Source organism: Suncus etruscus, chromosome 16, assembly GCF_024139225.1.
Source record: "Suncus etruscus isolate mSunEtr1 chromosome 16, mSunEtr1.pri.cur, whole genome shotgun sequence".
NCBI classification, from domain to species: domain Eukaryota; kingdom Metazoa; phylum Chordata; class Mammalia; order Eulipotyphla; family Soricidae; genus Suncus; species Suncus etruscus.
This window is the reverse complement of record NC_064863.1, coordinates 67,245,654-67,257,922: the sequence shown is the minus strand read 5'-3', so window position 1 is coordinate 67,257,922 and position 12,269 is coordinate 67,245,654. Positions and strand designations below refer to the sequence as shown.

The window sequence follows — 12,269 nt, the reverse complement described above, 5'->3', positions numbered from 1 at the left end:
TAAAAAAGCATGCTGGAGCAATTTATTTACATCTTGAGGGTCACCAAAAGAAATTTACATAAACCCATCAACACAGAGAAAGTGGAGGTTCCTCAAAACTGAGGGTATGGTGAGAATTGTAGATTGAATTTGAGTCTTGGGTCCTCTGAGGAATGAAGAACAAAGGCAAAAAGATTGACAGCTACTGGCAAATACTTCTTTTTAGGGCAGTTGCTTCCCTCTTGTCCATTTCTATATTAAAATTTGTACATTTTAGGAAAGAAGATCCCAATCCTTCTTAGTAATGTACCCTGCTATGTGGAAAGGCATTCCACCAAGACCTGAGCATCCCTGAATATTCTGAGCCAAGTCAATGCCAACAAAGTTTTTCATCCAGTTCTCAACCAGGGTATTCTTAGTGAATAGCCTTATTGGACGTAAGAAGGGCTGTTTTATCTGAGACAAAAATCAGGTTTCTTATGGTTAGTCTACTAGTTCATGGGACAGTCACCCCCAACTCAATGTTCCTCTTTTGTAATGCAAGTCCCTGTGTTTGGTGGTCCTATCAGGACACTTGGTGTCACCGCTATCAAGCTTGGAAAACAGAGAGAAGTGACAGATTTGCTAGTGTTGATGCTGCCTGCAGTGTTATGGATAGTTAAAAATTTTGTCTCTGATAAGAAATCTCATATCTTCTTTCAGCATTGATGAGAGAACCAGGCCAGTTTATTGCCTTGTGAAAAAGGTTAAAGTCAAATCCTAGCCATGAGAACTGAGATCTTTGGGATCTTCAAACTTCCCAAATCCAAATAGGTCATATATTTTTTTCATGACATATGGAATGAGGAATATATAAACAGAACCTTAGTAAGCTGTAGATGCTTGTGGGCAAAAAACCAGAGTCCCTAGTTCTGATCCATGATAAACTATGCCACTTGCCCTAACAGGGGTCTCAAACTCAATTTACCTGGGGGCCGCAGGAGGCAAAATTGGGTTGATCCTTGAGTGCAAAGTCAGTAGTAAGCCTTGAACATTGTTGGGTGTGACCCAAACAACTAAAACAAAACAAAACAAAAAAAGATTCCTCTAGGGCAGGGCCACAAAATGTTGTATGGAGGGCTGTTTGTGGCCCGCAGGCCACGAGTTTGAGACCCCTACTTCAGTGTTGCTAAGCCATAGGCAACACTGTGAAGGTTCAACTCTAGGAAAGCATTTCTGTTTCTAAGTTATATGCAGAATCTCTTTTAGTAAATGAAAGCTTTTAGTTGTCTTTATATGATTTGCACTTTTTAAAATAAGCATATCATAAATCCTACTGTATTTCTCTTGTTATTGGTTTCTATGGTGTTGGTTAAGTAATGGCAATACTCTATAGGAGTCAACAAATAGTTGGATATATTAAAATTTTCAAAAACCCCAGACAAATTATAAACACTTTAAAACCTTTTCTCAAACTTAGAAACATTGAATCAAATGTTATAGGTTTTTGTTTGTCACTAACAATTCTTAAATTCCTAAATTTAATTCCCAAATTCTTAATTTCTAAAACAACAGTTCTCCCTACTTCAGTTCCCCAAATTAGATTCCTAGTTCAAGATCCTCTCAGAGAGCTAATATGGAAGGAATGAATATACACTGACAAAGAAGAAATACAAACAGAAAAACAATGGCCACATGCTTCCATTCCTGTGGTACCTGTGGAGAGCTGTAGGCCTTGGTTTACTGCCAACTGGGGAGTGTCACCTGAAGGCAGCTCTACATATATCTCCATTTTCCCTATGTCTCTGTAGAGGCCATCACTCAGGGAGAACTGGAATTCGTCCACTGCCATTCCAGGCCCACCAGGAATGTATCCCACCAACCCAGATAGGACTTCCTGGTAACTGAAAGAGGACCCCTGGGTCAAAATTTTTCCATTCTCAAGAGGTTCAGAAGCAGTTCGCCTTAAGAACACTTGACCTGAAAAAGAAAATAAAGAAAAACAAGGTAAAAACTTTTCAAGGAAACCCAGCTGGATATAGTAATAGGTTTTAAATTCCCAGGTCACTAAGCATCAAACTCTCAGGATACTATGGATTATGAACAAGTTTTCTGTTTTCAAGGACTATGTACTACTATCCAGGGTAGTTAGGATAGTTGAAGACTCTCACTTAAGAGAGTGAAAGTGAATGAAGGTAAGCCAAAATGATCTGCAGTCTCTTCTATGAGCTTTTCTTCCAACAATTTCTTCAAAAGGGTGTTATGATGATGGACTTAAAATACCACTTGGGAGATGAAAGTTAACGAGTTTTAGTATATCAAGGGGATTATAATAGGAGACTTTTAGAAAAGTTGGTAAAAGAGACACAGAATTTTTTTTAGCTTAGCTTTAATCAGAAGTAGTGCTTTCTTTGCAAAAGGCACAAGCTCATAATAACATCTGGCATGCATTTAACCTGAGGTGAACACATTCTGCAATTAATAATAAGGCAGGCATACTAGTCCTTGCCTTAGATGGCTCAGGATTAGCAAGTAATGAGGTTTATTCTATGAAGAGACTTAGGCTCTGATACCTGTTTTGCTTGCAGTAACAAAGGACACAAACAAATAAATAACCAAACCCAAAAACCTAATTGAATTCCAGACATCAATTACCTAGAAATCAGGTTTTCAGAACAAACAGTGTCTACTGTGAAAATACAGAATCTTTGTGTGAATTTGATTATATTTCGATACAAAGAAAACACTGTATATAAGCGGGGCAGAGTAACAATCAATGGAAAATCTATGCGTTTATTCTAATAACACATCCAGCAACTCAAGTAAGAAACTTTTCATAATCATTGTATCCTACCGTGGTGAGGGGTATTGGTCAATACAAAAATCAGCTCATTATCTGGAGTGTCCAGGTCTTGTAGGCTCAGAGAGGAATTGCTTATCACCTCTCCTGAGCTCAGCTTTACTCGGAGGGGCCGCAAGGTCATCCTTGGAGGTTCATCGTTCTTTGTCTGATTAAAGCAAAAAATATGCTGTTTCCCATGGATATTGGTTGAAGGAGAATGAAAAAGAACATTATACAGGAAAAGTAACATTGTCAGCATTCACTATCAAAATAGCATTGAATACGACATACTCTTTCATTTCCAGAAAAAAAGTGGTTAGTTTGAGAAGAGAATAGGTCACACAAACAAAATATCCTCTTGGAAAGAAGTCCATAGAAATCTTGTGGGATATCTTCCTTAGACACAGTGACCATTTTTACCAGCCCAAAATATCTGCATGTGCTTGGACAAGCTCACAATATTCAGAGGATTAGAGGCATATGATTTGAAATCAGAGCTAACTTAGAGTGCCTACCGCATACTCTTTCCCATGGAAAGACAATTTAGCTAAACGTGTGTTTCTAAATCTGTCTCTATATTATCCCTGCCCTCAACAATGCTACCAAAAGGAGGCCAAGAGTAGCTTATGTTTTATCTTCACAAAGCAGAAGGTACTCCTTTCTGAATTTTATTTTTTGGAGCTGGAGGCACATATTCAGCAGTGCTTTAGGGCCACTCACAATGGTGCTCAGAGAACCATATAATACCAGGGATCAAATCCATTAAGAACATGTACTCCAACCCTCAGTTATCTCTCTGGCTCTTGAGTTTTATCTTTAATTCATCTGTGGCCCTGAGGTGGTAGTGAAAGTCTATATAGTTGCTCAAATAAAAAATAAAAACAGCATCAAACAAACTGCAATATTATTTTTAAAAGTTCACATAATAAAATTTTAAATTATTTAAAATATAAGAAAAATGAAAAGTACACCTAGAACCACATTTAATAATCTCAGGGCTATGTAGGCATAGGTTAATTCTTATCTAAATGCAAGATAAAATGTATTTCCAGTAAACTTCTTACATGAGACAACTAAAATGAGAATAGATTTCCAAGTTGAACCAGTTCAGTGCCAATCTTAATTTTAGGAACTTCCCAAAGATCAGGGCTATATTTTTAAAACCTGAAGGTCAGATATAATCGTTTTTGCTTTTGAATTTTTCTGCAAAAAATACATACATCCCTATGTAATGGGGTGATATTATGGTCAAAGGCTCAACTTTTCCAACATACAAAGTCTTTACCTCTATAGTGATGTTGATGCTGTGGATTTCTGAATGACTGTTTCCATCACTTATGTAAAAACTAAAAATGTCATGTGTGGGCTCAATGCTTTCATGAACACTCTGGAAGTAGTAAATGTAGTTTTCCAGAACGTCTTGAATAGGAAAGGAGGCATCATGATGACCAGTCATTCCGGGTCCAAAACGATCACCTGCAACAACAGCACTACAGATGACTGGATAAAGAATATGTGGATCATATACACAATAAAACATTTGTCACCAGAAATGTACTACTGTTTTCTTTCAACATGGATAGAATTGGAGGAACTCATACTAATCAAAATTAATCAGAAAGAGAAAGACAAATGATGTTTTATGTAGTTCACATGTGACATAAAACAAACGGAGAATAGAAAATTTTAAGGAAAAGGAATGCTTAGTCTTAGTTGACAAAACAGAGATCACCAAGGGTAGGTAGGTGTGGTGTTGAGTTGAAAAGAGCCAGTAACTGTAGGGGATGGGTTTAGGCACTTTGTGGTGGGTGAAGTGTGGTAACATTTTAACTCTAATACAGAAATATTTGCACTCGGGCAAACCAATATTGCCTCAGTTTAAGAGGAGAAAGAGAGAACGTATGAAAATGAGTCAGAAAGCATAGTAGAATTATCAACAAAAGATGGAAATATTTCAGGATAAAGGATGAGGAGTAATAAGAGTACACAATGAGGAGTACACAAGAACAGGAACCAGAAAAGCTGGGGTTGAATCCCAGTTTTCTCACTATTTCTCAACTCTGAATGAGATGCCATATTGCATTCACAGGATAACAGATGAGATAACATGCAGAAAAGCACTCAGAATGTTGTTATTTAATATTTTTATGTATTTACATTTTTGCTGTTTTGTCCACACCCATAGTGTGCAGGGCTTATCTCTGGCTCTGTGATCAGGGATCACAAGGGACATGTCCTGTCTCTGTCCTGTCTCCTGGTCCCCATGTTGCTGTTTTTATAGCATAGAAACAATGATTGTTTTATTAGAAATGTTTGATGACAAAAGTTCTGGGAGAAGTGATGACACAGTTAAAAGGTTCCACTTTAAACTTCAGTTAGTTTCAAATGTCATCTGGTTGGTCATGCTAGTAGAGGAACCTTTTCTCTTTATATAAAAACAGGTTAACCTTCTATAGGTCTTTCTATTTAAAAAACAATAATAATAAAAACACCAAACAACAACAACAAACACAACTCTTTCCTCGAACAAGGTTTTATCTCTTCTTTCAGTTCTTTAAGGAAAATGTTGTGTGTGTGTGTGTGTGTGTGTGTGTGTGTGTGTGTTAAGAGTTCAGTTCTAGAATGGTACATCTATATCATTGTGATGTTTTGGTATCATCAGAGTTCAGTTGCACCAGAGATAGAAAATACCATAGAAAGTTCTGCTCCAGATCACTCTTGGTCTCATACTAGCTTCAAATACTGTTAGTCAAGAGGAAGAAGAAGCAATATCTAGCTAATGAATGGCTAGTTTCTTATTTGTTTCTAATTGGAGTCTAATTCCTGTCTTTAAATTTTTACCAAAGTTTTCATTTCAAGAGAATTAAAAGAAACGCTTTCGTGTTCAAAACTCCCAAAATATAAAACAATGAAGAAAAGCACAGACAGAGGATCTGAAAAGAGCTAGGTTTTCTCTGTTCATCTTCTATGGTCCTTTGCAAAGGTCAGGTCCACAGCAAAACTATGATTTACTTGGACAGTGGAGGCAGGTCTTTCCCTCCCACCCTAAGTTTATGGCAATATTCAAAGCTTACTCCTGTCTCTTTTCTCAAGGATCACACCTGGTAGAGCTCAGAGGGCCATATGGGTCCCAGGATGTGAACTAGGGTTGGACACATGCAAGGCAAGTGCTTTATTCACTGTGCTATTGCTCCAGCCCAACAAAACCATAATTTAAAAATACACCAATTTTCTGAATTTAGAGTGTTATGTTTTAGCTCACCTCCCAAGGAAAACGAGGAGCAAAAATATTTTATTTATAGTTTACCTGAAATAAAAATTCAAGGCAAATAATTTATTTTTCTCGCAGAAGTTAAATTTAATCCTATAGATTTGAGTAGGCACCAGAAGCCTAGATAAATCCAAATGACCTGTGATCCATTTAAGCCCCAATAAGTTTCTATACTTCATAGCTTCCAAAAAAGACTGATATAATTTATTTTAATTTTTATTTTCTCTTTTTATGGATCACAATAAATATCAATAATATGATTTCTTTATTTGGTTCATCAATAGCCAGAGAAAAACAAATGATATCTGAATATACTTAAATAGAGTCTTATCCTATTTTCTCTCATTGGGAAGCAGACTATTCAACAAATGAATATGTCAATGATTCTTCTAATACTTAATATAGCATCTTCTATTTTTCATATAAATATTTTATTAGCAAGTTTTGCCTATAGAACAAAATATTCTATACGCACATTAAACAATTCTTTTTGTTTGTTTCACACATGGCAGCACTCAGGGGTTACTCCTGGCTCTGTGCTCAGAAATCACTCCTGGCAGTCACGGGGGACCATATAAAATGCTGGGATTCAAACCACTGTCCATCCTGGATTGGCTGCATGCAAGGCTGAAGTCTTACCACTGTGCTATCTCTCTGGCCCCACATTAAACAGTTCTTAGTGCAAGGCAATTCACATGAACATCTACTTCTAAAGGAGCTGGAATCCAGCAATGCCCTAGAGGTCACCGAAGTGGGTCTTATCCTATTTGTGCTGCTACTAAATGCATGTAGAGCTCTATATTGTTAGATTTCTCACCTAATAATATACTTATTCTGCTTCTCTCCTTCTTGCTAGCACAAAGTTAAAGCCACTTCTTTTAGATTTTGAAAAGACAATCTGATAAGATGTATTTTAAATCTAAATAGATGGCTTCATATACATAAAAGATTTGGTTTAAAGAGTTTCTCTCTTGGAGCCAGGGATGCTTACAGGATGTGCCTTGGGACAATGATTTGACTTGCTGACCCTTTCTATCTTATGCCTAGAAAATAAAATGTTGAACAGCAACTGTTCTCCAAGTGTGGCCCTTGATCCAAAAGAAATGGCAGCAGTCAATGAGAAATGAAAATGCACCAACCACATCTATCTTCACACTAGAAATATGGAGGTTGCTACCCAAGAAAAGTTTTCTCAGCCTTCAGGTAAGTCGTGTGCATATTTATAACCACCGTTTTTTGTTTTGTTTTGGTTTGGTTTGGTTTTTGGGACACACCTGGTGATGCTCAGGAGTTATTCCTGGCTATATACTCAGAAATTGCTCCTGGCTTGGGGGACCATATGGGATGCCAGGGATCAAATAAAGGTCTGTCCTGGATCAGCCACATGCAAGTCAAATGCCCTACTGCTGCACTATCACTCTAGCCCTATTTATGACCACTTTTAAGAGAATTCAGGCTTGTTAGATATTTAACTTCTAGACCAGTGAAATATTCTTCTATACATATTCTAGAGCAGTGGTCCTCAAACTATGGCCCATGGGCCACATATTATATTTGTATCTGTTTTGTTTCTTCATTGCAAAATAAGATATATACAGTGTGCATAAGAATTTGTTCATAAGTTTTGTTTTTACTATAGTTAGACCCTCCAATGGTCTGAGGGACAGTGAACTGGCCCCGTTTAAAAAGTTTGAGGACCCCTTTTCTAGAGTAACATAGATTGGAACTAGGAAGCCTTAATAAATAAGATATTTCCTGGAGAGAAGACCAGAAGCAATCATCCTTTTATGATTTCTAACCTTTGCCCATGACCTTCCCTTTGCCCCCTAATCACTTTGTGTCCACTAACCCAATATACCTTTCAGCAACTTCCATTAACCTTGCAAGTTGCAACTCAAATGTCACTTCCTCACACTTTCCTGCTTTCCCAGGCAAAAGAATTCTGCCCCATGTACTCCTTTAGCCTTGACATCTCATTTTTTGGGTTACATATCAGTCTTCCAATGTCTCTCTCTCAAGGAAAGGGATGTATATTATCCTTTTTTATATCTATTGTATCAAGCATACTTGTGTTGAGATAAAGCTAACCCAGCATTAAAAACATGTAAGTATATATACTGAAAGATAAGAGAGACAGGCTCAGTCCTGGGCACCATGCTGACCATAAGCATCTCAGTAAGTGAATGGTGTCTCTGTGGGAGCTGAAAGCTGCCTCCAATTAAAGCCCAGCACTAGTGCTCAGGAAACTTATTCAAGAGGCAGCAATGCAGCGACCTGTCAGGAGCTGTCTCAGCCACCTGTCACTGAGGTCTTGAGGGGCCTGTGGATGCTGTATGCCTTCTCAGATCTCCTTCAACATCAGAATCACCAAGGGCTCAGGATGCAGGCAGATGGTGGAGGGGAAGGATAGTGAACGGGGGAATTGGACAGACAGGCAGACATCTCAATTCTCAATTCATGTTCCAACCTAAGAAGAAGCTGCATTTGAGTTAAACTGCCTTTGCCTTATAATGCAAAGCCAGGCATTTCCACTGTCTTGACAATCAATTTTGAGTATGACACACAAGTCCCTTCTCCCCCCAGCAGGCAATCCAAATCCCTTTAACTTAATTTTCCATAGCTCTGATGTATCTCCTAACAGCATACAAAATTTTCTCATTAATTAGGCTTCTTATCTCTTTCTCCCTCAACCTCCTTGCACTAGGATTTAAGGCACAATAAAGGTAGAGGGCAAGAAGCGAGTCTTTGTTTTGTTTACTGATATGTGAACCAGTCATTGCTCATCATTTGTTCACCTCACATGCATATTTCTGATAAATTACTGGCAACTTTCTTGTATTTCTTCAAAATAGTTTGATTCCTTCTAAGTTTTCCATCTCTGGGTTTATTTGAAAGCAGTAACTTCCCTCCACCATCCCTTTTTTTGTGTCCTGAGCAATCCTACAGCAAAACTACCTGTCCCAGTATTCTCGATGCAGCCAAATTTGGGTAGAGCACTTAGTTTAATGATGGCATCTCTCCGGAGGTTGTCAAGATCCTCAGCAGCAAAGAAATGGTGAAATGAGAGCGGGGCTCTGCCACCCTCGTCAACCTGAGAAAGAAAAAAACATGGAAACAGTCCTTGGGTGGTTACAGAGAATTGCAATAAAAAGAACAAATTGGAAAGTGCCTCTGAGGGTGACCTTCCAGCACCAGTTCTATTCTTTGAGAAGGTAGAGCCTTTCCAGATGGGATGAGGAATGTACAAAATGCAGAAAGTAGGCAATCTTTCAGTGTCTCTCAAAGCTACTCCCAGACACAGTATATTCTGGGACTCCTTTCCAAGTTATGCTTCCTTTGATGTTTGGTCTGGTGGTACAGTTGCTCTGGCCCATTCTAATCACCCACTTGATTTTGTATAGCTGCATCATAGGTCTGCCATTTTCTTTCTTTCTGAACCAGCACTCAGAAGCCCAGATTAGAAGGACCTCCTTTGGGTATTATGTGAACAGTGTCCTATAGTGCTCCAATCAAAATAAAGGTGGCATTTTCTCCTTTTAAACATAAGTTTACAGATGTTCAGTCAGAGAGCTTACTATACTTAAGAGCTAGAGCTTATTTTAAAGTCAATGAATAGAATAAACCAGTGTCAGCAAAAGCAATATCCAGCCAACTTCTCATATTCTGTAACCTGAGCTTCGCTGGACTGCTGAATTAAGGTCATGCAACTGCATTTTGAATAGCTTTTAGTGATGTAGGAATATCTACAAGTTACAAAGTAGAAGGTCATCCTGACTCTGAGAATACCCAAGGTATAAAAATGGAATTATCAAAACCAGTTAGAAACAATTCAGGTGAAAGAGTACACTGGGTAAGGGCTCTTGCTTCACTGATCCAGGATCCATCTTCCACACTCCATATGGTCCCCAGAATACCACCAGGAGTGATACCTGAGCACAAAGCCATGAGTACTACTGGATGTGGCCAAAGTCCAATAAACAAACAACTCAGCCTTATATTTGAATTTCTGGAGCTATAGTACAGTGAGAAGGGCATTTGTTTTGCACGTGATCCTCTAGAGATCAATCCCCGGCATCCAATATGCTTTCCTGAGCCTTTCAGGAATGATTCTCCAGGAGTAGTTCTGTTTTAAAGATGAGGGAATTGATGCTAAGCAAGATTACATATTTGGTCTAAAGTCACTTAGCTAATAAGTAGCAGAACCAGCACTAGAACAGGTAGTTTCAATAATCAGAATTCATTGTAGATAGCCCTACCTTCTCACTGCAACACTGTCAATATTTAGTGATAAACATCAAATTAATGTAAAAACTGACTTGGTGCTTTGACATACAGTCATACCCCATATTTTAGTTGCTGCCAACAATATATTGTAAATTCTTCAAAGAATCTTTCACTTTTAATTTACCCCTAATCTAGATATTTTATGTATACCCTTATACACAAAATATATATGCTATATCTAACACATTAACATTTTATAACGAAATAACAAGAATATAAGTGTTAGATATATATAATTATTTTCATACTTTCTACAAAGTTATGATTGAAATGTTATAATATTGTGCAGACTCTTTGGGGAAAAAGTTGGCAGCCAGCTCTGCAGCAACCCTCTATTTATATCAGATAGATCCCAGCTCTCCATGACACTCAATGCTTATTGATCTGAGAATTGTTTACCGTGATAAGGTCAGCAAAAGCAATGACTGGAGGTGGAATCTTGACAGGAGTGATCATGATGGTAAACATCTGATTGTCCAGATGGTTATGGTCCATATCGGAGACAGAGAAATAGAAGCTATCAGTAACCATATGGCCTTCAGTCTCAAACACAGCTGAATACCTAAAGAAGCCAGACACGTCAGGTAAGATGACAGCACCTTTGTTTAAAATGAAAACACAATCAATTTATTCTTTCAAAAGGATTATTAATTAGGTGCTTAAATAATTTTTAAAAGCTGTTAAAGTATTTCTTCTGTCCACTAAAAAGTGGATATATACCGAATGTTCTTGCTGTTGATGTCTTCCATTGTGAAATTGGAAACCTCTGACAATTCTTCCACCTCAGGTCCTTTGGTTCGTAAGAGAGTGCCAAATCTGGGTAGAGAATTTAACTGAATCCAAATCTCTGAGTCTGGTGAAGAATCATCCTAATCAGGAAAATATGAGTCAGACAATAATGCACCTCTGCAAGAACAAATACTCTCAGTAGCAAAAGATCATGGGACACTTTTATATGGTAAAAGTAGCTAAGTTTCTTTCCTTCTGTGAAATATCAATTTCATTTCAAAGTACATGAAAACTACAATATTTATTCACCCTAAAATGATGCTTTGATGGTAGCTCTTCTTTCAAGTGTAGCTCTTTGGGATAGTAGGGGAGACATGCACTTTAGGTATGGGGCATAAAACTAAGTGATGCCCTAGTAGTCCCGATACGTTGATGGTTTATTGAAAGCATCAAGTAAAGAACAAAGCAGAGGTATAAGTCAACTTTCTATAAACACATATGTGGGCTTCTGTGAGAGTTCCTCAAGATAGTTGGACTTTTAGAAAAAAAAAGATTTTATTGCTACATATAATACCATGATAAAGAAATAAGGGGTGTCAATTAAGTGATATTCAAGTGGCAAAGTTTTTATTTAGAGAAGAATTTAAGCTAGATTATAAACTTATTTTTATTAGGAAGGAACTATACTATGAGTACTCAAGATGTAAAGACTACTTTCCTTTTATTTTGTTATTTATTGAGAAATAAATTTAGTTTTCTGTGTTTCTGCATAAATAACAATCAAGTTTCTTAATTAACCATTTTCTCTTCCATCAAGATTTTTTTTCCAGCAAGATCAAGGAGGTAGCCACAATGCTCATGACCTCAGTTCAATTCTCAGGTCTGTTGTCTGAGGCCCTGATTGATCCAGACACTGAATTCTGTCCGAGCAATCCCATACTAGGGTCCGAAGGGTGAACCAACCTGTCTAGTTGGTGCAGTATCAATGGGAATAGTAGCCTTAGACACTCTGAGCATTGCTTGGGAGTACCAAAAAGTATTTTTATAAGAATTGTTTTTTCATGTATGAGATTCTGGAGTCTATTTCTGGCACTGCAAAAAATAATAAAAAAGAGTAAAGAATAGAAAACAGAGTATTTTTGGAAATCTCTAGGAGACAGGCAACATTTATTTAGAAAGTTTCCC

General features: G+C 37.6%; 1 protein-coding gene across 1 annotated transcript in view; it reads right to left on the bottom strand.

Moving 5' to 3' along the window:
• Window positions 1–12,269, bottom strand: part of FRAS1 (Fraser extracellular matrix complex subunit 1) — a 377,453-nt gene that overhangs the window by 113,008 nt on the left and 252,176 nt on the right. Inside the window, 6 exon segments of the mRNA XM_049789877.1 lie at window positions 1,675–1,938; window positions 2,813–2,966; window positions 4,086–4,276; window positions 9,027–9,162; window positions 10,755–10,917; window positions 11,076–11,224. Coding sequence (XP_049645834.1) covers window positions 1,675–1,938; window positions 2,813–2,966; window positions 4,086–4,276; window positions 9,027–9,162; window positions 10,755–10,917; window positions 11,076–11,224 — 1,057 coding nt within the window.